Raw genomic sequence first — 21,174 nt, 5'->3', positions numbered from 1 at the left:
CAGACAGACACCTTGCCCCAAGTAGCCAGCTCCTCTCCCATGGCCGTTTCGATCAGGATAGGCTCCCGTGCCTGCTGGGAGAAGAGGCACTGTCAAGGCAGGGCACAACATTCCTGTTCCAGCTCCTCAGCACACAAAAAATGGTCCTGGAAGGAAGAAATGGTCCTGGAAGGAAAGTCTTGAACAAGCATCTGGGGTCTTGTGGCTCTGGTGCGTGGGAAAGCTGCATGGAGCCACTGGAACACAGTCAGTGGAACTGGATTTTCAGAAGCTTCAGCAGCTGCATTCCCACTGTGCCTCATGGAGCTCATGTGAACCTCGAGCTTCACATTAATGCCCGTGTCATGTTACGAAATTATGGTATATCTAAAGGACAGTAAATCAAGAGTTATGGCTGCAACCCCTCCTCCCAAGGACAACACTGCCTTGATTATTAAAATAATAATAATAATACTGCTGAAAAGTACTGGTGCACTCATCGTGTTCTGACACTTAAAACCTACTCTCAGAGCTACTGTGCTGGGCCTCCGAGTGACTATCAAGAGTTTAATCTAAACAGGTCAAATATAGCAACATTTCAAGCAACTGGAAACAATCTTGCAATGGAAATTGTTGGGCAACCTCAGGAACAGATGCTGCTTCTGAAACTCTTTGACAACAGTAAATTACAGGACTAAGCAGATCATTTCTTGTCAAACGTGCCTTGAGCAGGGTCAGACAGCCGTCACGCTCACATAGAACTGATTTACTTGGGAAAGTGGCCTAAACACCATAAACACACAACTGAGTGTAGAAGTGAGAGACAGACATGCCTTGACAAGCCAGTCCTCAGGCTTTGCAAAAAATTTGGCAAATTTGTCCACTAGTTAGGGTGGACAAATACAGCAACCTGTTTGTAGAGTCTAACCTGACGGAGTCAGCTACCCAGGAGGGTTTTTAAACCCTTGTTATTCATCTTGTCCTGCTACTCTGCGCCTTACTCTGCCTTCAGGGGACTTCTGGAGGAGAAGGCCAGGCTCTCCCCTTTTTCACACACTTCCTCACTCCCCAGTGCAAGAGAGGTGTGAACCAAATGGAAAGAGCCCTGTGGATAGGTGACTAGAACTTCATTATTCAGAAACCTGGATTTGGTTAGCCTGGAAAAGAGAAGGGCAAGGTGAGGCAAGGTCTTTAGCCTGGTCTCCTGAGTAAATGAGGTCTATGTGGCCGTGCTGCCAGTCAGTCCCTTTCCCAGCCAGATTTGATAAGAAATGGCATCTAGCAGGTGCTGGTGCTGCTACCTAAAGGGTGGTGATAAGGAGAATGGACCAGGATAGAGGATGATTCAGCATTGGTTCAGGAGCCCAGACAGGCTGGGAGCTTTCCAACCATGAAAATGTACAGCAATTACCCAGGCACTGCCCTGAGCAAATGGCTCCAGCCTTGAGTTCTGCTTGCGAGCTGCAGTTTGGATCAGAGAACTCCAGAGGTCTCTTTTCATGCAAACCTTTGTGCGAGCCTGTGTTTGCCCCTCAGCTGTATTTGTACATCCAAGTGACCCAGCAGGAAAATGGGAACACAAGCAAGGGAAGAGGATCACATCCATTGCACCTGACACTTCAGCTGGGGAGAACTTGGGGTGCACACATGGACAGCTGCATGAGGGGACACACCTCAGAAAAGACCATCCAGCAGCTGAGTTATGGGGAGTTTGTGTGGGCCCAGCTCTTGTGTGACCAGAGAGTCACAGAATCCCAGAATTACTAGGGCTGGGAGGAACCTCTGGTTATCCAGTCAGGGTCACTTAGAGCACATGACACAGGAATGCATCCACAAAGGCTTTGAAGGTCTCCAGAGAGGGAGACTCCACAACCTCCCTGGGCAGCACGTTCAGCACTCTGTCACCCTCAGTGTAAAGAAGTTCTCCATCATGGAGGCAGAACTTTTTCTAGTTTAGTTCATGGCCGCTGAGCACCACTGACACGGTGCCTGCTGCTGTGGCACACTGAGGCGCAGGGCACTGCACGGCTGCTGCCATAATGCCCGTGAGGGAAGCAGGTCCTGCTGGGCCACGGGAGCCAAGGAGCGGGGATGTGTCCTGTGGGAGCTCCTGGGGCAGCGGGACCTGGCAGGGCGGGGGAGCTCCAGCAGCGCTGAAGATGAAGCTGAGGCAGAGGCTGAGGCCAAGGACAGGGCTGTGGCCAAGGCCACGACTGAGGTCGGGGCCAAAGCCACAGCCAGTACCCAGGAGCCAGAGCCATGCAGCAGAGCTAGACTCAGAGTTAGCCTCAGGCTTACACCCAGACTCAGAGTTAGGCTCAGGTTTACACTCAGACTCAGAGCTGGGCTCGGGCTCACACCCAGACCCAGAGCCGGGCTTACATCCAGACCCAGAGCTGGGCTTGGACTCACACCCAGACCCAGAGCTAAGCTCAGCTTACACCCAGACCCAGAGCTGGGCTCGGACTCACACCCAGACCCAGAGCTAAGCTCAGCTTACACCCAGACCCAGAGCCGGGCTTGGGCTTACACCAGGACCCAGAGCTAGGCTCAGCTTACACCAGGACCCAGAGCTAGGCTCAGCTTACACCAGGACCCAGAGCTAGGCTCGGGCCCAGGCTCGGGCCCAGACCCAGACCCCTGGCTGAGGGCCCCGCGCGCGGCCCACGCGCCACTGCCGCTCCCGCCCTCCCCGCGCGCGCCTCGCGTCCGCGAATAACCCCCGGCCCGCCCCGCCGCTCTCCTGTCCCGCCGCAGCCAATCGGGAGCCGCGCCCCGCCCCGCCCTCCCGGCCCCGCCCCGCCGGGCCCCCGGCTCCGCCCCCGGCCGCCGTTCCCCCAATCATTGGCCGGCGGGGCCAGACCGCGTCGCCGCCCACTCGCGGGTAACCTTTGCCTTAGTGCGCGCAGGGCCCTGCCCCGCTGCCACCGCTGCCCAATGGCAGGCGCGGCGGGGCGGGGCCGGGCGCGCCGCAGCCAATGGGCGCGCAGGGGGCCGCGCGCGGTGCGGGGGCCGCGGTGGCTGGTGCCGCTGCCGGGTTCGGGGCGCGACCGGCCGGCGGGGCGGCCGGCGGCGAAGATGGCGGTGGCGGGGTCCGGCTGGAGCCTGGCGCGGCTGGCCGAGGCCCTGGGCTCCTCGGAGCAGGCGCTGCGCCTCATCCTCTCCATCCTCATGGGTAAGGCAGGGCGGGGGGAGACGGGGCTGGCGCTCCGGGCGGGGCTCCGCGCCCGCCGGGGGAACGGGCGACCCCGCCGCCGCCGCCGCCGTGCCGCGCCGCGCGGGGGCCGGGACCGGGCATCGGTTCGCCCGCGCGGAGCCGCACCTGTGCCAGCGCCGCCGCGCCAGGCCACGTGTGCGCGCCGAGCCGGCGGGCGAGATGCCGCGGGCAGCGGCACCGCCCGTCCCGGCCGGCAGCCCGCGAAGTGCCCGCTGCGGCCGCCCCGCCAGCTCCCGCCCGCCCGGCGCGCAGGGACCCCGCTGGGTTTCCCGCGGGAGGTCGGGGTGCGGTCCTGGCAGGCCGCCTGTGGACGCGGGGCAAGGAGGAGCCTGCGAAAGACCCCGATTTGGGTCCGTGTCCCGGGCGCAGGAACTTTGTTTGGGATTGTCCCGTGAGTGGCCGGTGATGCGAGTGCATCCCGTGCCCCGTGAGCGGGTGTCCGCAGGGCTGTCCGCTCGGGACTCTCCGCTGCCCATCAGTGCTGCCCCGTCCGAGTGCAGGGACATCGCTGTCGGGGGACATCACCCGTGTGTGCGGCGGTGGTGGCACCGTGCGGGAGAGGCGTGTCACCGGGGCACTACCGGGCAGGCTGGCAAAACCTTCCAGCTCCGTGCCAGGAGAGCTCGGGTGATGTCCTGCGCTCCACCTGCAGCGCGAAGCGTGTTGCAAAACACAGGGTGCCTGCGCTTATGTAAACACGAGATGCTTGAGTTCCATGCGAAATGGTTAAGGCAGGGCTGGAGTTGTGATGTGGGCTGGCGATTGAGGGGGGAGGTTGTAGCTCCCAAAACATTAATTCAAGTGTGTGTATACATGCTATCTGTGTAAATCTCTGCAGATGCTCAGGGAAACTTTGGGTTGTGAAAGCATTTGGTGGTGTAGTCACCTAGCAGGAAAGAAATACAAGCTTTCCTCTGAACCTGAAAGTGTATTCGAAGTGATACAGCCGCGACTGTGTCATTTGTCACAATAAAGTTGCTTTGGCTAACTAGAAGTACAATATTTTTAAAGGAAATGCAAGCAAGAAAAACTGTGTCACTTCATAACCGTGGTCTGCACCAGACTTATTTCTGCCTGATTTAGTTTATGATGTGTGAGATCAAACTGAGCCAAACATTCTTCCCGTGAAGGGTCGATACAGGAGACCAAACTGGTTACCGTTTAGAACTCAATGAGTTTGGTTTGTTAAACCAAACTTCTACCAAGAAAAAAATGAAGAATTAGGAAACACACAGGACATGCACACAAGTCAGTGTTAATTAGTCTAGCAGCTCCCCACCTCCAAACGAGAAAAGTCCTGCTTTCCTTTCTCCCATGTCTCTCTCTGGTCCTTTAATTGCGCTCTGATTGAATTTACTTGTTTGGCAGAAACCTAAACCAGAAAAGGCAGATAGCTCACTGCGAGGTTAGTCACCCAGATCAACCAAGGGACCAGTCTAACGAGTGCTGATGCAGAAAAGGTCCTAGAAAGTGTGTGTGGAGGCAGCCACAGCAGCAGAGATGGCTCTGCAGAATGCACCACCATCGTACTCTCCAAGTTGCTTCTTGCTAGCAGTAAGTTAGGGACACGACATTCGGGAGGGTGTTTCCTGCTCAGCGTCTTGTGGGTGTGCAGCACCCGTTCTTTGAAATGAACAGCAGATAATTATTGTCCTGATGATGATAAGAGCTGCCTGCTGCAGTCAGCAGATTAAGGAAGCGTGAGACTCCTGTGTGCTGTTACAAATGTTCCGTGTGCAGTGTCGACAGTGAGCCACTGGGATGCCACAGTGTCCCTTCCCAAGGTAGGCCACTGTTTTACATAGCCTCAGTGGATCTTTAGAATTGGTATTAAAATTCTGGGGAGCAGGGTCCAGAGGACCACTCACATCTCTGCCCTGCATGCCTCAAATGGATAAACCAAAGCAGGAGGCTGGAGCTGCACTTTCCCCTGTCCTTCCTCCCTAGCTCAGTATCTTTTAATTAGATGCAGTGGTAGGCATAACTTCAGACAGAGGGCTTCAGGGCATGCAAAACAGCCTTGCCTGCAGTTTGGCACTCCTGCAGGTCATGTAGGTTGAACCACTCAGGCAGAGGGGACTGACTCCAGCTCTCCTGCTTAATGGATGGGCGAGCACTGGGTGGGAAAGCATTATACCTGTACCATGACTTTAAAAGGAAGGGCCAAACATCACTCCAGAGCAACATGAGAGTGAGAGGAGTTCCTTAGCCCTGCACAAAGAAATGTTCATTTAATTGCAGCTTAGTTTACAATCCTTTTAATCTCACTGGTAATGCAGCTAGTGCTGATGACCACTTCAGAGGATGGCATGGGGTATAAATGAAAGGCATTTCTAGAAGCTGGAAGTGGCATTAGGACGTTAAGTATGGCTTTTCCTTCGCTTCCTCCATTTCAGGTGTTTACAAAGATTCAGGAAGAAAACTATTTTTGTTGGCTGCAGTTAATACTGCTGAATTATTTCAGGACAAGGCCATGAGGGTGAAGCATAGTTCCAAAGATGGACTAAAAAGTCATTGCTTATTTCTTCCTCTGTGATGCAGTTTCCCATCTACACAGTGCAGTTTTACTGTGACAACAGTTTCTAGGGTTTCACTTTCAGCGGATCACCACAAACGGGTAAAAATAGTCTTCTGAAAAAGGGGAAGAATCACAAAGGACTTTTCAACTTCTTACATTGATTTCTGAAGAAAGCTGAATTATTGTTGAAAAAATAGTCTGAATTTACTCTCTTGATTCAGGGTAAGTGTTTGCTTAGTAATGATCTGAAATAACCAAAAGAGGTCATTTAAAGCTCTTGGCATTCTGACATGACTGAAAAAAAAATTAAATACAGGAGAGAACAAGAGAAGGTGAAAAAACATTCAAGAACTAAAACTAGAGTAGTCCTAAAGAGCACCACGTTGTTTCAGTGAACAAGTAACAGCACATTGCTGAGCAAATTATGGGAATTTTAGTCACAGTTTTGTATTTAAATCAGAGACAGGTTTATGCATGCTGCAATTTTGAAGTAGAGACTACAGCTAGAATAGAGTCCCTTACCTGGATTGTACAAGATGAAGAACTTACTGCAGACTTCACCCACGTAAAGATTTGCATAGACAACCTTTGAAGAAAGTAATCTGCAATTTGGCAGCAGTACCAGCAGCAGGAATACCTGAAGCACAATTCTGGACCCTGCCACAATAAAAATAGTGATATATCAGTACACTTATGTCTGTCAATTGTGCAAGAATGTCTTTGAGAGATGAACTCCAGCTTGCACTCTTCAGTAGGTCCCAGTGTTCCCACTGGAGCTGCTCCAGTGGTGTGAAGGAGATAACAGGGTTTCTGTGCTGCTGCTCCTGTCCTCACATGAGAGGGGACACATTTCTCTCCTGCTGGCACTACTCAAAGCATAAGCCAGGGTGCAGGAGGCCTTATGGCACTGTGTATTTAATACTTTATGTTGCTTGTGCTTCTTGCATGGCTGTACAATCCCAAAGAATTAAAGTTATTTATCTTACCATAATATTACACAGTGCCTTGTGAGCTACCTGCATAATATGGAGGGGAGCCAACATGCTGTTTACAGCCCTGAGCCAGAAATGACCCGGCTGGTTTGCCCAGACCTGCCAGGAAAAGCACTGGGAAAGTGTTCTTTCATTCCATGGACATAGCAGGGACCTGCAGAAAGTAACACATTCTTACCCAATGGCTGCCAGAAACCTGCTGCTTCGCTTGCAAGGTGTCTTATCTCCTGCTTTTCTACCTCTCATCATTTTTATACATGCTCTGCTTCATGCTCCCTTCATCCTGAAGATTTTTAGGCTCAGTGAAATTCTTGTGGCCACCCAAAGCTGCTGACTTATCCCAAATCAAGCTGGTCAGCCAAGCAGGGACCTTTCTGCAAGGCCCTGCTAAGCAACTGATTCTGATGGGTAAAGGATGGGAAAAGTTTTAAGAGGCAGCAATGTCCTGCCATAAAACCAGCCCTGTCACAGTGTGTTTTCAGTTCAGTTTCGTGTGAAGAGAGCCCTGTTCACATGCTTTGAGACAGTTTTGTTATGCAAACTAAAGCACCAGAAGTGGACTTTCAAGGTAAACTCCTGAGCTGAATTAAAATACTCATGTTTATGCACCCAGTGTTTAACAAGGTGTGGCATTTCTGCAGTGTTAGAAACAGAAAGGAATAACTTTGGAGTTAAAATATTAGGTAAGACTGATATTTCAACATTTTTTTTCCCCCGTTTTCCCATTCCTTTTAGTTTTAGCATTCTTATAAAAAAATTGAGACAATTGCCCTGTTGGATGTTAACAAAGGAGGAGTTAAATGTTCAGCAAAAAAGGGAGAAGAGGAAAGCTTGAAGATGAGATAGAGCATATCAAAGGGGAAATAAAGGGAGCAGAGATGAAAAGAATCTTTCTGCTGTTCTTATTTGCAGCTTTATCTCTGGAAAAGGAGAGGCATCTTAATCACCCAGTCCAGAAGATGGCAAACTTGACAGCACTATTTTTGCTTGGGATTAGTGGAACTTTTCTCCTGCCTAATCCACCTTCTTGATGATTTAACTTCTTTTGCTCAATTAGATTCTTGCATTTGTGGACAAGCTGGGCTTCGTGCAGTGGCCCATTACTCTCCCAAATGGCCGTGGCCAAGAAGCTGAGCTTGTCCTTTCCTTTCTCTTCGTGGTTCTCTTAACCAGAGATCATCCTCTTCTTCCTGTCAAGTAAAACAATAAAAATAATCTCAGTTGCTAATTCCATTCTATAGAAGGTGTGTGTCTAGAGGGAAAACCCAGCTCTGTGTGCAGGCTGTTTTTCAGCTCTGTGGCACATAGGGAAGAATGAGTTTGGATCAGAGGTTCCCTGCTGTTTTCTCCAGGAGTCTTACAGCCACTTTCCCACTCTGCTTCATCCACTCTGCTTAGGGAGCCGTGAAAGGGGAGTTTGGCAGAGTGGGAGCTCCTGGGCAGAGCCTCCTGGCAGCAATGAGCAGGGACTCTTGTCCTGTTGCTCTGAATGGCAGAAGCAAAGCAGCGCAGCGTTTCCTGCTGCTGGCATATCCAAAGGTGCCATCCAGCTTGCCAGAAGGCAACCATAGCTCCAAAAGCTGCTCTGCTAATTCAGGCTGCTTCAGGGACGTGGTCGTAGGGCAGGAGTACTGGTGTTGTTATCAGCAGGAATTGTTTGTTGTTAAACAGATAGTTTATCAGTGTTCAGAAGGGCACGGGCTACATCAGGATGACCATTGCTACCCACTGCTGTTTGGAGGTTAAAGTTTGTGTCAGCAGCATGCAACTGGCCCAGTTGTAAAACTGAGAAAATTATCCCATGCAACAAAACTGTAGGTAAACTGCAGTCCAGAGTACTGACAAGCTGCTCTAGATAATCAGAAGAATTTAGGCTGATGTTGTGACTTTGGACTGGAACAGCAGCCACGTAGTGCAAGACCAGGGTTAAAGTTTATAGTTTGTAAAACCATGGATGCAGTGTGTATTATTAGTAACTCTCTATTTGCAAGGGTTCATCATTCTTCTTCCTTCAGAGCAGCATTACCCCCAAACCATGACATGATCTCCTGGGTAGAGCTAAAAAGGAGCACAGTTGCCAAATGAGACAGGTCTCAGAAAGAGTAGGAACACTAGTTACATTATAGTATTCAGTCATACTTTAATTATGTCTATAGAAATGGCTAGAGGGAAAAAATGGTAGAAATTGACTGGTTTGCAAAATATTAGTGGTTTTTAAGAGAATGGGAGACTCTTTAAAAGGAAGGTTTTAAACCATGCGTATTGATGAACAAAGTCAATTTTGCTTTGTCTGTATTTCTGATTTTTTCTCCCCTTTGCTCAGAAGGGGGAAACATTTTTCCACACTAAACCTCAGCTTTTAAACTTTTGATCTAATAAAACTTCATATTTTTTACCACTTTCCATTTCTCAAAGCCAGTTCTTCCTATGTTTTTTAAACTTCAGCAGGAAGATTGGCTCATGAACAAAGAATCCCCATTTGTATGTTTCTGAGTAAAAGGCCAGTAGAAAATACTACATTTTTTTCTTTTTTTTCCTTAATCATGTGAATTGCTCTAATTCTTTGAGTTACTCCTGTATCCCCAGAGAGCCCGTGTGATGAACTCTCTTTGCCAATTCCCTCTTTCCCCCTCAGCTGGTGTTCAGGCCAGCAGTGGGGGTGGAAAGGGACTGAAGCAGGCTGTGTAAAAAGCATGGAAGAGCGGGAAGGGAGAGGGATGGTCAGGGTAAGGCATTTTGTAGGGGAGTTTGGAGCTGCTGCTTTGGAAGGGAGAGCAGGCTGGATGTGCAGGAGGGAGGTTGCCAGGCTCTGGGAGCAGAGAGCCGTGGTATGTGGGGCTGGCCAGAAAGCAGCCTGTGGCGTGGAAACCGGCGTGGGACACAAAAGGAGGAAGGAACAGCAATGAGGAGGCAGGGAAAACCAAAAGAGGGGTGGCAGGAGGCTGAGGAAATAGGGAGCAGCAGCTCGGTTTCAGGAGGCAGCAGGTACACCTCTGGACGCAGCAGAACATGAGCCCAAAAGGATCTAGAAAAGAGCCCCGAAGTCCCCAACTCCAGGGCTCCCTCCCAAGGGATTTGTGGGGCTGGAGAGGGCCTTAAAATGGCTCCAGCCTGTGAGCACTGCCAGACATGTATTTAAATAACATGACAGAGTTTCTCATTTCCTCTCACAGTAGTGACTAGACTTGGCCTTGCTTGTTGGAAGCCTTCCATCCATCATACACTTCTCGGCAGAATGTGCATTTCATCACCTTTTATTACTGCTCCCTATAAAACATGACCACCTCCTGCTACTGCTGCTCCATTAGTGCAGGTAGCAGAGCTCCATCCACTGCTCCTGACCTCAGCCAGGATGATGAGTAGTGTGGATGCCAGTATTGTGGGATGTGATGAATTTCCCCTTTTTCTGAGCAGCGTTAAGAGGACACGCCTGCAAAGCAGAGCAATAAAGTTACAAGATACCAGAACTAAAGTGGCTTCTTGTATCCCAGTTCAGCACCTTCTGCACATGCCTTTAGAAAAGGGAATTGCAACACTTCCTGTGCCACTGTGCATTAAGACTTATTATATTTACTGTCTGCTATGTGGCAGTGCTTATTGCATGCTTCATGAAACTCACCTAGACAACAGAATTTAATTGAATTGTGGTGTTCTGTGTGACGCTTCTCACTGTACTACCAGAGTGCTTCACAAATATTTACTTCTCACTCAAGCCACAGATGAATAATCTGGAGGCATTCCTAACTTAGACTAGGAGTTACCTCACAGAAAATGCAAGGAAAAAAACCCTTCCACTTTTCTTAGCTGCTCCATATGAAATGCTTCTGACTGATTTTTTTTTCCAAAAATACCATATGCATAGTACCAGTGGATTTTAGTTACAGCTTTGTGTACCCAGTAGTTCACAAATCAGATGCAAATCCAAAGTTGCAGAGTTAGAAAAGCGAGAGTATCTTACTGGAGGTCACCTGAGGAGATCTGAAATTAAAGCTGAAAGAACTCATTGAGGTGGGAGTAGGACTGAGGTTTTTTGGACATTGTAATGGTATTAACTATAAAGTTTTTCCCTTCCTCCTCCCTTTTTTTTTTTTTTTTTTTAATCTAGCTTCTTGCCATGTTCATTGTGTTTGTCACATAATTTGGAAATGAATCACAGGCTAAAGTGTGATTCATGTATTTCAGCATTATCCATCTCATATATTGAATGAGGCCAGAAAATGTAATCCTGTAATTTTTTGCACTTCAATGTCAGTTTTGCTATAATTATGTTCCCGTTAAAGTATTTTCTTCTGTACAGAGTAATTCATCTGGAGTCTGTCTCCCAAGATGCAAATGCAGTATCAGGAATTAACACTATGCCCTGTGTTGATAATGTGTGATGCAAAGTACATGTTCAGAAAAGCTGTAGTATGGTTCATGACAAACACTTGTCTAAGCTTATTTACAACTCTTCCTTTTTTTTTTTCTCTCTCAGGATATCCTTTTGCCTTGTTCCAGCGCTACTTCCTCTTCCAGAAGGAGACCTACCTCATTCACCTCTACAACGTGTTCACAGGACTCTCAATTGCTTACTTCAATTTTGGTAGGATGAGCTTGGGAAGAGAGAGCTGCCTGGCCCAGGGCGTGCTGCAATTTGGGAGGGAGCACCTATACATCTAATTTCTATTTCTCATCTCTCTCTTTCTTTTTCCTGCCCACAGGGACGCAGTTTTTTCACTCCCTGATATGTGTCCTAATCCAGTTCCTGATCCTGAGACTAATGGGTCGCACAATCACTGCTGTCATCACCACCTTTCTCTTTCAGATGGTAAACCCTCTTTTTTTTATTCCTTGGGTTTGTACAAGGGAGGCCTCTGCTCAGTTTAGCACTTCAGTAGCAACTGTGGGTGGAAAAGTGGAGGCAGATCAAAACCAGCTGGAGGAATTAGTTTGAATAACCCAAACAATGGTTTCTTTCAGACATACCTTATGGCTGGATATTACTTCACAGCCACAGAGCATTATGACATCAAGTGGACAATGCCACATTGTGTCTTGACACTTAAGTTGATTGGTGAGTGACACCTCTCTTCTCTTTCTTGCACTCTGCAACCTGTGCCCATCCCAGGGCTTCAAGTTTTCACTGTTTCTCACCTCTAGGTCTGGCCATTGATTACTATGATGGAGGAAAAGATCCGGTGAGTTAGACACCATTTCTCCATCATTCCATGCTGTCCCAGTGAGCTAGAGATCAGAAAATCAAGTTCAAAGGATGTGAGTTAGCAAGCTGCATTGTTAGGTAAAAGCCACAGCTGAGAGGGGAGCCCCTGGGAGTGTTTGAGGGCACTGAATTCTAGACTGGAACAGAGACAGTAGTGATTAGAGATGAACTGAAGTTGTTCCAGTTATATCAGAATATTACTCTTCCAAATTTCCCACCATCTCCTTCCCCCAAATCTATTGCTTTAGATTCCCAATCCCTGATGCTCTGTGTCTTGTGGGTAGCATAGCTTTAACTTGCAGACATTCAGTACTGGATCTCAGTTCCCATCTTCCTTTCCTTTGATTAACCTTACCATGTGCTTGTCAATGGTTGCCCTTTACCATTTGTTAGGACCCTGTTTTTAGCTCAGACAAACAGAGAAGTTGCACAGCACAGTGTGTGGGAGAGGGCACTACACATGCTACAGTCCCTCAATCCTGCTTCAAGTACCTGCATTCCCCATCTCCTGTTTGAGGCCTGACCAAGTCTGTAGCATCCATGGAATCACTGCTGACTGCAGGAAAATGAGGTCAAGATGAAACTTCCTGAGCTGAAGCTTCAAGTATTTAAAAACAATTTTGGCATCAAGAAGTAGGATTTGTAGCATGATAAGGTCTTGGGAGAGTACGTGGAATTGCAGTCAGGGACTGGAATAGGTCAGATACTGCAGTGCTCCTACTATGCCTACTCTGCTGCCAGGGATGCATGTCAGTGGATCCCTTCCATGCTGGGAGCTTATTTGGGAATAGAGACCTGTGCAACTGGTCTCAACCATTGGATCTTGTTGCTGTTTGGAGGGGGTGGGCATAGAGAGGGGCTGGGGAGAGGAATGGACATGAAGTACAAAGTGTAAAGTTCCATGTCCATGGGGAGCAAGAACTGAAACAAAAAAGAAACTGAAAATCAGTAAGGAGGCAGGGTGAGGACATAATATCCAGAGCTGGATGAAACACCTGGGATGATGTTAATGCCACTCCCTTTGGTGCAGGAGTTCCTGACCCCTGAGCAGCGGCGATTTGCTGTTCGGGGGGTTCCTACCTTGCTGGAGGTCTCAGGATTCTCCTATTTCTATGGTGCCTTCATGGTTGGGCCTCAGTTCTCCATGACAGACTATCAGAAACTGGCAAGGGGTGAGATGACTGACGTTCCAGGCCAGAGACCCAATAGGTAATACAAAGCTGCTTGGCTTCTCCCTTTCCTACGATCCTAGAATGCCGACTCCTCCACATTCCCTGCAGCAGACTGCCTTCTTACCTGGACACAGAACTACCGTGGCCAGGAGTGATCTATGACACAAGGCAGTCTTTCAAAAGTCACTCGTAACTCTGCTTAACGTCCCAGCATTGTTCCAGGGCATGAACATCAACAACCATTTGGCATCTTTAGTACAGACTCGGTTCCAGCCTGGTGATGTTTGCATCCCAGCTTCCAAATGGAGGCAGCTGCTGCAGTGGAATGTGGTGACTCCCTGTCGCTGTTTGCCCCACCTCCTCCTCTCCACCTCTGTTTTTAAAACTATGAGTTGCATGGTCTCTTTCCAAGGCATTTCCTTGACCTTGGTATTTTTCTTTCTCAGTTTCGTGCCTGCTCTCAAGCGCCTGAGCCTGGGTCTCTTGTTTCTAGTAACCTACACCTTGTCGAGCCCGTACATCTCTGACGAGTACCTCACCTCAGATGACTATATGGTATGTATTCACTTGGCCTTGTGGGGTGGGGAAGAATTCCACTTCTCTGGTGGGCACTGCATCTACAAGAGTGGAATAATTTTTTTTTTAATTTTTGCCTCAATTTAAAAATAAGTCAGCAGCTAGTGATAAGATTTTCCACAGCTAATTTGGTTTTACTGCCTGTTGTGATGATTCCACCTGATGCAGAACAGGAATCTGTTGAGCAGAACTGAAACAAATGAAAACTTTTACAAATAGATAATTGATCTTAAATGCTATTGTTGGTTTTCATACGTATTTTATGACCTTTTAATGACTTTCCATTTAACCATTATGTGCAAAGAATTTCACTAGAGTAACTTGTAAGGCTTACCATAATCTTTGACGTTCTTGGAAAGCTCCTAACAAATAATTCCTACTGACAGATTATCAGCAAGCATTTTGATTATGCTAATCCCAGAGTCTTCCCAAACTCTACCTATTTCAGGATAGCAAAATATTACCAAAGGAAAGAGAACGATGTGTTAAGTTTGCATAAGCCTGGCAGCCCAGCCTGTATGTCTTAACACAGATTAAAACAAAAGACTGTGATGAAATACCTTGTGTCATAATGGCCACTCAACTCCAGGTTTTATTTTTACTCTGTTTCACTCTTATCTCTACAGGAGAAGCCTTTCTGGTTCCGTTGTGGTTACATATTGATCTGGGGCAAAATTATACTCTACAAATACGTAACTTGCTGGCTTGTTACGGTGAGTCTAGATGTCATTCCAGAAGCAAAAGACAAATGAATAAAGGTCCAAGGCTCTTAGACTTAGCACTAAATGGCAGAAATCCAAATATCTGGAGATCACTACAGGTCAGTTCAGCTTGCTTTAAGTTAGCAAAGGCTAGCTAACCAAAAGGCAGTTTTTAATCCATATGTTCTATCTGTAGTGATGCTCTGAACACAGTGATACTCAGCACTTCCTCAGCTCTGCTTCTCCAGCAAAAATAGGGCAATATTTTCATCTTACCTTTCTTGTGCATTTTCTGACAGGAAGGTGTCTGCATCCTTGTTGGTCTGGGGTACAATGGGAAAGACCAGAATGGAAAGCCTTTGTGGAATGCCTGTGCCAACATGAAGGTCTGGCTGTATGAGACAACACCTTTGTTCACAGGGACCATTGCTTCTTTCAACATCAACACCAATGCTTGGGTGGCCCGGTGAGCAGGACAAAATTCTCCTTCTATAATGTGTCAATTCTGTTCTGTCAGCAGAACCAAGACCTTAGGCTAAGCAGGAGCACTAGAAGAAGAATCTGCCAGTTTTCAGTTTGTGCACCTTTTCCCATGTTTTGCTGCTGTGCCCTTAGAAACAGGTTATTGGGGTACTGTGTCAGAGAGATCTATTAATTCACCTGGAATGGCAGTTCATTAATAAAGGCAAGCAGCTGATGGCAGCAGAGACTAGAATGGGACTACTGCAAGCCCTTGGGGCTGCCTGCCTGCTCAGCCAGCCACAGAGCTGCTCTGACAGCTGCTTCCTGCATCATGGCTCTTGGTGCTCCCCACTCCAAACTCAGATGGGTTTTGGTTCAGCGCTTGCTGGGACCCACAGCTAAATTGTATGTGCTGACCCCCCTCTCCCTTATAGCTGGGATTTCTTTAAGAATGTTTGGATGTAGGTTTTGCCTTGGTCATGCTGTTCCTGCCAGCACGGGGTGTGCAAAGGCATTGGGTTCCCTGGGCCCTTCATCCCTGACACAGCAGGGGAGGACAGAGGATAACCTGCAAGCACTTTGTTTCTCTTCTGCTCCAGCTACATCTTCAAGCGCCTGAAGTTCCTGGGCAACAAACTGCTGTCACAGGCCCTGGCCCTGTTCTTCCTGGCCATCTGGCACGGGCTGCACTCTGGCTACCTGGTGTGCTTTCAGATGGAGCTGCTGATAGTCATCGTGGAAAGACAGGTGTGCTTTTTGTCTGACTTACCAGAACAAGGGGGCCTGTGTTAGCCTCTGCCCCTGGGTCTGGAAAGTGCCGTGCTGAAGGCTTTACTTGCATCAAATATGAAAAACAGCTGCTTACTTTAGAATTGGTTTTCAAGCATGGCAGGGTTTAGTTCTCAAGAGTTTAGTAGGTTACTACTTTCTGCATGGGCAAACCATAAATGTATTGCAGAAGCTGACAGGGAGAGAACTGGAAAACCTAGCATGTGAGCAGAAGGCAGCTGAAGTGCTTGGCAGCTGGAAAGATTGGAGGACAAACACATGAGTTGAATGCCTCTGTTAAATCTCCTAGTACTGCAGGAACAATATTCCTTACTAAAATATATTTTCTTAATTAAAACTTTGGCCAGGACAGGGGATTTAGCTACTTTTTTGGACTACCTGCTTACTAAAACACATTTTACACAGCTGGATAGAGAACTTTGGCCCCAGAACCTGCATATACAGCCACAGGACATCCAACTGTTGAGAATTCTGTTTTTTCTCTTTAAATTAGGCCATGAACCTTGTTCGGGACAGTCCTGCCCTAAGCACTTTGGCCTCCATCACTGTCTTGCGGCCCATCTTCTACGTGCTGCAGCAGACTAACCACTGGATGTTCATGGGTTACTCCCTGGTGCCATTCTGCCTTTTCACCTGGGACAAATGGATGAAGGTATTTAGAAGCCACAAACAGACGACCCCACATGGTCAACCCTGTTCCCTCCATCCTCTCCCCTGGGTTTTTGGCTCAAAGCTAGTTGCTGATCCCCAACCCTGCCTTTCTCTTTACAGGTGTACAGGTCTATTTATTTCTTCGGCCACGTGTTGTTCTTCACCTTACTGCTGGTGTTGCCTTACATTCGCAGATCAATCGTGCCACGGAAAGAAAAGCTAAAAAGAGCAGAATAACAGCCAAACGGTAAGGCTGTACGAGGTAGACACCAGGAGGTAAAGTGGGGCAGCAATGCTGCAGCCCAAGGTGAAAGGCAAACATGGAATCAACCAAAGCAAATATAGGGCACCTCTGTTTTTCAGATTGTACCACCTGTGCATTCGTAGGAGTTGATCTGACACTCCGGAAGCAAAGCATCACCTGCCAAGTTTGCTGTGTTGAAGTCTGACTATTTTTCAACGCAAGGAGGGGGAAGGAGAAAGCACAGGGTCAGAGACCCGAAAGGAGGGGATGTGAGCGAGCCTCCTTGAGCCCCTCCACCTTCTGTCCGTTGCCTTATCTCTGCCGCCCCGCGGCCGGCGCTCGACTCTCCACTGACACCCCATGATTGTACCACACTCACGGCAGGTGCTGCGTTGGATTGGAGCCACCTTCTGACTTTTCTACGTTTGTCATCTAAGATAAAAATTGCTCCTGGTCTTTTTAACATCAGCTTCAGCTCCTTTCCTCTCGGGTGCTTCGGTGTGGGAGTGTGAACTGTCACATGCCGCCGAGCAAGGCGATTCTACAGGACCGAGTGACACCAGGGTGAGCAGGGCACAGCTAAGAATTCCACTTCTGTGTGACAAATTCGGGCCAAGTCCCTGCTATAAGGGGATCCAGCCTGCCCACATATGAAAAATGAGAAAGTAAAATTAACGAGCGTTTTTTACTCAAAAAAGGTACCTTTAATAGGAGGAAAAAGGGTCAGTGGGGCAGTCTGTTTAAAGTCTCATTGCTTCAGAAGCTACAAGGACAAAGTTGGATTGTTTTCCAGGAGCCCAAAGCTGCACCAGGTCCACACCCAAGTCAAAGAGCCCTTCCAGAATGTGAAGTCACTGTATACAAGTCCGTCATGACAGCAGTAGCAGCAGAAGCTCATACTATTCCCCACACTTCCTCAAAGGCAGTAGTAATTTTAGCACACGTCAGGGCAGCAGAAAGGGGATAGTTGCTGATAGAGACCATCTTTTCTGTATAGTCAACATTGACCTGGGAGAAGAGGAGGGGAAAATAGAACAAAACAAAAAATTACCAAGTTGCAAAAAGTTTTCACTGAGCCCCATCTCCATTAGTACAAGAAAGACAAAGAGCCACTGGAGAGGGTCCAGCAGACGCTAGACAGATTACTGGGACATGGAACCATCTTTATGGGGAGAGACTGCAGGGCCTGTTTTGTCTAGGGAAGGGAAGACTGAGAGGAGATCTCGTTAATGCACATAAATATCTCAAGGGTGGGTGTCTAGAGGATGGTGCCAGACTCTTTCCTCTGGTGCCCAGCCACAGGGCAAGGAGCAGTGGCCATAAACTAAAACACAGGAAGTTTCACCACAACATGAGGAAGAACTTCTTTACTCTGAGGGTGGCAGAGCACTGAACAGGCTGCCCAGGGAGGTTGTGGAGTCTTCCTCTCTGGAGACATTCAAAATCCACCTAGATGTGTTCCTCTGTCACCTGCTCCAGGTGACCCTGCCTTGATAGGGGGTTGGACTGGATGATCTCCAGAGATCCCTTCCAACACTAACAACTACAGAGGCACAGTATTTCCTCAGCAGGGAAACTGCCAGCCTTCCCTTGGGAGGGACAACAGTCCCAAGTGTTGCAGTTTTGGGCCTTTTTTGACAAGCATACAGGGTAAAATAGGGGGCTGAGTGGAGGGGAAACCAAGCCAAAAAGGGCAGATAAAACCTCCATATTCAGAACAAAACTGAAACCTTTTCACAGCCCCAGGTAAGGGACACACACACTTACCGAGCCGTGGGCAAAAGCTCCCACCACGATGACAACTGGATCTGCGGCAGGAACCAGCTCACGCAGATCTGACACCTGTGATGCTGCAAAAGAGGTGCCAATCTTCATACAGCCCACGGGCAGATGGTCAGTCACTGGGTTTTTAATCACCTGCAGAAAGCAGAAAATTAATAGGAATGTAGAGGAAACAGATCCTGACACATAGCTAGATCTATTGTTTGTTAAAAGCAACAGACAAACGAAAAATTAATCAGCTGGTTGCAGGCTGCATCAGGAGCTCATGACTGGTGCATCTGGAGCAGTCCATCCTCATTGTCCTTGGTGGTGCTGTCATTCCACAGCCAACACTGTATACTCCGTTTGACATCACAGACTGCCCTCGCCCAAAAATCAAATCCTCTTGAGTTCCACATCCTGTTTCCCTATCCCCCTGATTACCCACCAAATACACCCAGGTCCTTGGGCAAAACCAATCCCAGATGGGTTGAGGGATGCCCAGGATGCAGGTGATGTAGAGGTAGATAAGCCTTGGCTGTGGGGAGCAGTACAACGAGTAGCAGAGCTCCCCATGAGCAGCAGTGCAACTCCTGAGTAATCCAAAATCAAAAAAGTCCACAAGACCGTCTCCAAGTGACAGTAGGCAATATGGAATAGCCAGGAGAAGCTGAGGCACAGCACTGCTCCCAGAAGAGCATCCCAAACACCACCTTCTCCTGCAAAGAAGCCATGAAGGACTCATTGGGCAGCAGGGTCAGGATCCCCAGGAACAGGGACAGAACAAACCCCAGCAAGTATGTCCAAGTGTTGCCAGTCTCAGTGTGTAGCTGGAAGATGTTCTTGAAACAGGCACAGAGGGATGGCATGGAGGACCTATAGTTCCCTTGAGGCAACTCTGTCTCATCTTGGCTGGCAAGCAGGCTGCTGCTGGGATTTAAAACCACTCTCCTTCTTTGGAGAGTCCAGATTTTCCACCAGAAAGTTACAACACACATTGAAGTCATGGTTAGTTCTTCTTTGCTTCTGGGAGTCTTGCTGACCTGCCTGCTGACCCGTGTCCTTGGGCAGATGCACTGGCTAGGGCCAAGCCTTCTCTGCCAAGGTGACATCACCATCAGCTTCCTCAGGCTGCCGCGTTTGTGGCATTTCCAGCACCAAGGGTAGTTGTTCATGTGAGAAATGTGATATCATGATTAATCCTTTGTCCCTGTGGTTAATCCAGTCTTCCCCTCTGTGACTACAGAAGCCATTCAAATTAATTATATCTTCATTTCCACCTCTCTCTGCCTTTTTGAAAGCTGTACCCGAAAAGTGTCAATGTCCAGGTGTGGCAGTCAGGCTCACTTGAGGAAACAGATCCCTCAGCTCCAAGGACAAGTGTGTTTGGGGTTTCCTTCCTGCAGCAGCAGCTCCTGGCCAGGTAGCATGTGGGAGAGCCCCCCTGGAACCAGCACCCCCAGCAAGGATGGGATAGAATTGCAGCCACACCCACAACCAAAAAAACCCCACACCTCCCCCACAAAAAAATCCCTCCTGCATTGCCTTAGAATGTTGCAACATAAGCTGTGAGCAGTTACAGAGTATTTACCTTCAGCAGTTTCTGAGGCCCATCAGCTGCTCTAACACTGAGCTTATGCAGCAGCTGAACTGGCAAAGAGAAAACAAGAAAAAAAATCACTTAAACTGCGTGATGATTTGCTGCACAAATCCCATGCTCTGCCTGAGCTGAGCTACACAAAAAGCCCACTTTTAGAGTTCCCATCACAGTCTGAAAATACTTATTTTGCTGACAGCACAGCCTCCTTCAGGCACTCCCCACTGTGCTAAGGAGCACACGGTTGGGGTATGCATCCTGCAACACCCCAGAAAGATGCTTTCACTACTGTGCTCTTCTCTCATTTTAACATTTTATAGCCAGTGCCAGTTTTTAACTTTTCCCAAAGTTCCCCCAGTCCTGGCCACCTTCCTGCATTATTCTATAGCTGGCATAGAGTTTGAATCACTTACCCATAAGTCCACAGAATCGATCAAAAGTTCTTGGGATTCTGGTTTGCGGATTGACTTCAATGAGAACATTCTTCTTGGTGTGGATGTAAACCTGCAGGAGCCCAGCCCGATTCAGGGGGCTGTCCATCAGCATCAGGAGACTCTGAAAGCAAAAAACACGCAGTAGTGGAAATAGAAAGCACAAGAGAGAGAATTCTAGGGAAAACTGGAGGTTAGCCCCCACAAATGCAGAAGGGACCAATGTCGAGGCTGAAAGCTCATGCCACTATGGGATGTAACGCTATAACGCTAAGAAATCAAGCCCAGACCCAAATAGCGACTCCACCAGCGTAGCGAGGGAGGCCAAACTCGTCCCCGGGCTCCAGGGGCACAAGCGGACCCTCAGGACGATGGCCCGGAACCGCCGTGCCGGGTACCCCGGGCAGCCCGGGCCGCCGCAGGCGCGCCGCTCCCCGCGGGTACCTGGTGCGTGATGTCGGGCCGCACCTCCCCAGGGTCCCGGCCGTTCCGCAGCAGCAGCGCCTTGTGCTTGTCGCAGTTGAGCAGCTCGAACGTCTTCCCCACCTACGGGCAAAGCACGGACAGGTCAGCAGGGAGCGAGAGCATCCGCAGCGCGGCCCGGCCGGACCCGCCCCGATCTCCCGCCGCCCGCACCTTCACGGTCTCCAGGCTCGCCCCCTCCAGCACGACCAGGAGCCGGCGCTGCCCGCGGGACCGCTTAGCCTCCACCGAGCGCCCTTCATCATCTTCATCCTCCTCCGGCGCGTCCCCACGTGCCCGCCTGGGCGCCGCCATTTTGTCACGCGGCCCCGCCGGCCCCGCCCCGGCCCCGCCCTTCCCGCCGCGGCCACCCAAGATGGCGCCGGGGCGCGCCCTCTATCTGGCTCCGGCCGGACCCGCTT

The 21,174-nt window shown here is 49.0% G+C and overlaps 2 protein-coding genes across 3 annotated transcripts; one reads left to right on the top strand and one right to left on the bottom strand.

Moving 5' to 3' along the window:
• The first annotated feature begins 2,957 nt into the window (after positions 1-2,957).
• On the top strand, positions 2,958-16,964 carry LPCAT3 (lysophosphatidylcholine acyltransferase 3). Its single transcript, XM_059466751.1, is given in 14 exon segments — positions 2,958-2,999; positions 3,001-3,154; positions 11,181-11,288; positions 11,407-11,513; positions 11,666-11,759; positions 11,846-11,883; positions 12,937-13,115; positions 13,525-13,633; positions 14,281-14,367; positions 14,655-14,821; positions 15,417-15,564; positions 16,100-16,258; positions 16,378-16,504; positions 16,621-16,964. Coding segments are annotated over 13 exon segments (1,509 nt in total). The 3' UTR covers positions 16,495-16,504; positions 16,621-16,964.
• Positions 16,965-17,182: 218 nt separating this feature from the next.
• On the bottom strand, positions 17,183-21,088 carry EMG1 (EMG1 N1-specific pseudouridine methyltransferase). Of its 2 annotated transcripts, none has more exons than XM_059466753.1 (6): positions 20,927-21,088; positions 20,735-20,836; positions 20,273-20,414; positions 19,854-19,912; positions 18,269-18,418; positions 17,183-17,509 (listed from the first exon to the last, which is right to left on the bottom strand). In XM_059466753.1, the coding sequence occupies exons 1-6, from the start codon at positions 21,065-21,067 to the stop codon at positions 17,396-17,398; spliced, it is 708 nt and encodes a 235-aa protein (XP_059322736.1). In that variant the 5' UTR covers positions 21,068-21,088; the 3' UTR covers positions 17,183-17,395. The 2 variants fall into 2 exon arrangements, with proteins under 2 accessions (XP_059322736.1, XP_059322737.1); XM_059466754.1 differs by having other exon boundaries at positions 20,735-20,827; positions 21,002-21,076.
• Between the last annotated feature and the right edge of the window lie 86 nt (positions 21,089-21,174).

The sequence above is a fragment of the Ammospiza nelsoni genome, chromosome 2, assembly GCF_027579445.1.
Source record: "Ammospiza nelsoni isolate bAmmNel1 chromosome 2, bAmmNel1.pri, whole genome shotgun sequence".
Taxonomy (NCBI): domain Eukaryota; kingdom Metazoa; phylum Chordata; class Aves; order Passeriformes; family Passerellidae; genus Ammospiza; species Ammospiza nelsoni.
This window is presented reverse-complemented; position numbering and strand designations above follow the sequence as displayed.

Bases quoted from the DNA above. Each gene is read 5' to 3' on its own strand.
- EMG1 (XM_059466753.1), bottom strand. From the start codon at position 21,067: ATGGCGGCGCCCAGGCGGGCACGTGGGGACGCGCCGGAGGAGGATGAA. The intron at 18,419-19,853 runs GTAAATACTCTG...TGCTTTCTGCAG, and splicing joins GGCCTCAGAAACTGCTGAAG to GTGATTAAAAACCCAGTGAC. The intron at 17,510-18,268 runs GTAAGTGTGTGT...CTCTTCTCCCAG, and splicing joins GAGCTTTTGCCCACGGCTCG to GTCAATGTTGACTATACAGA.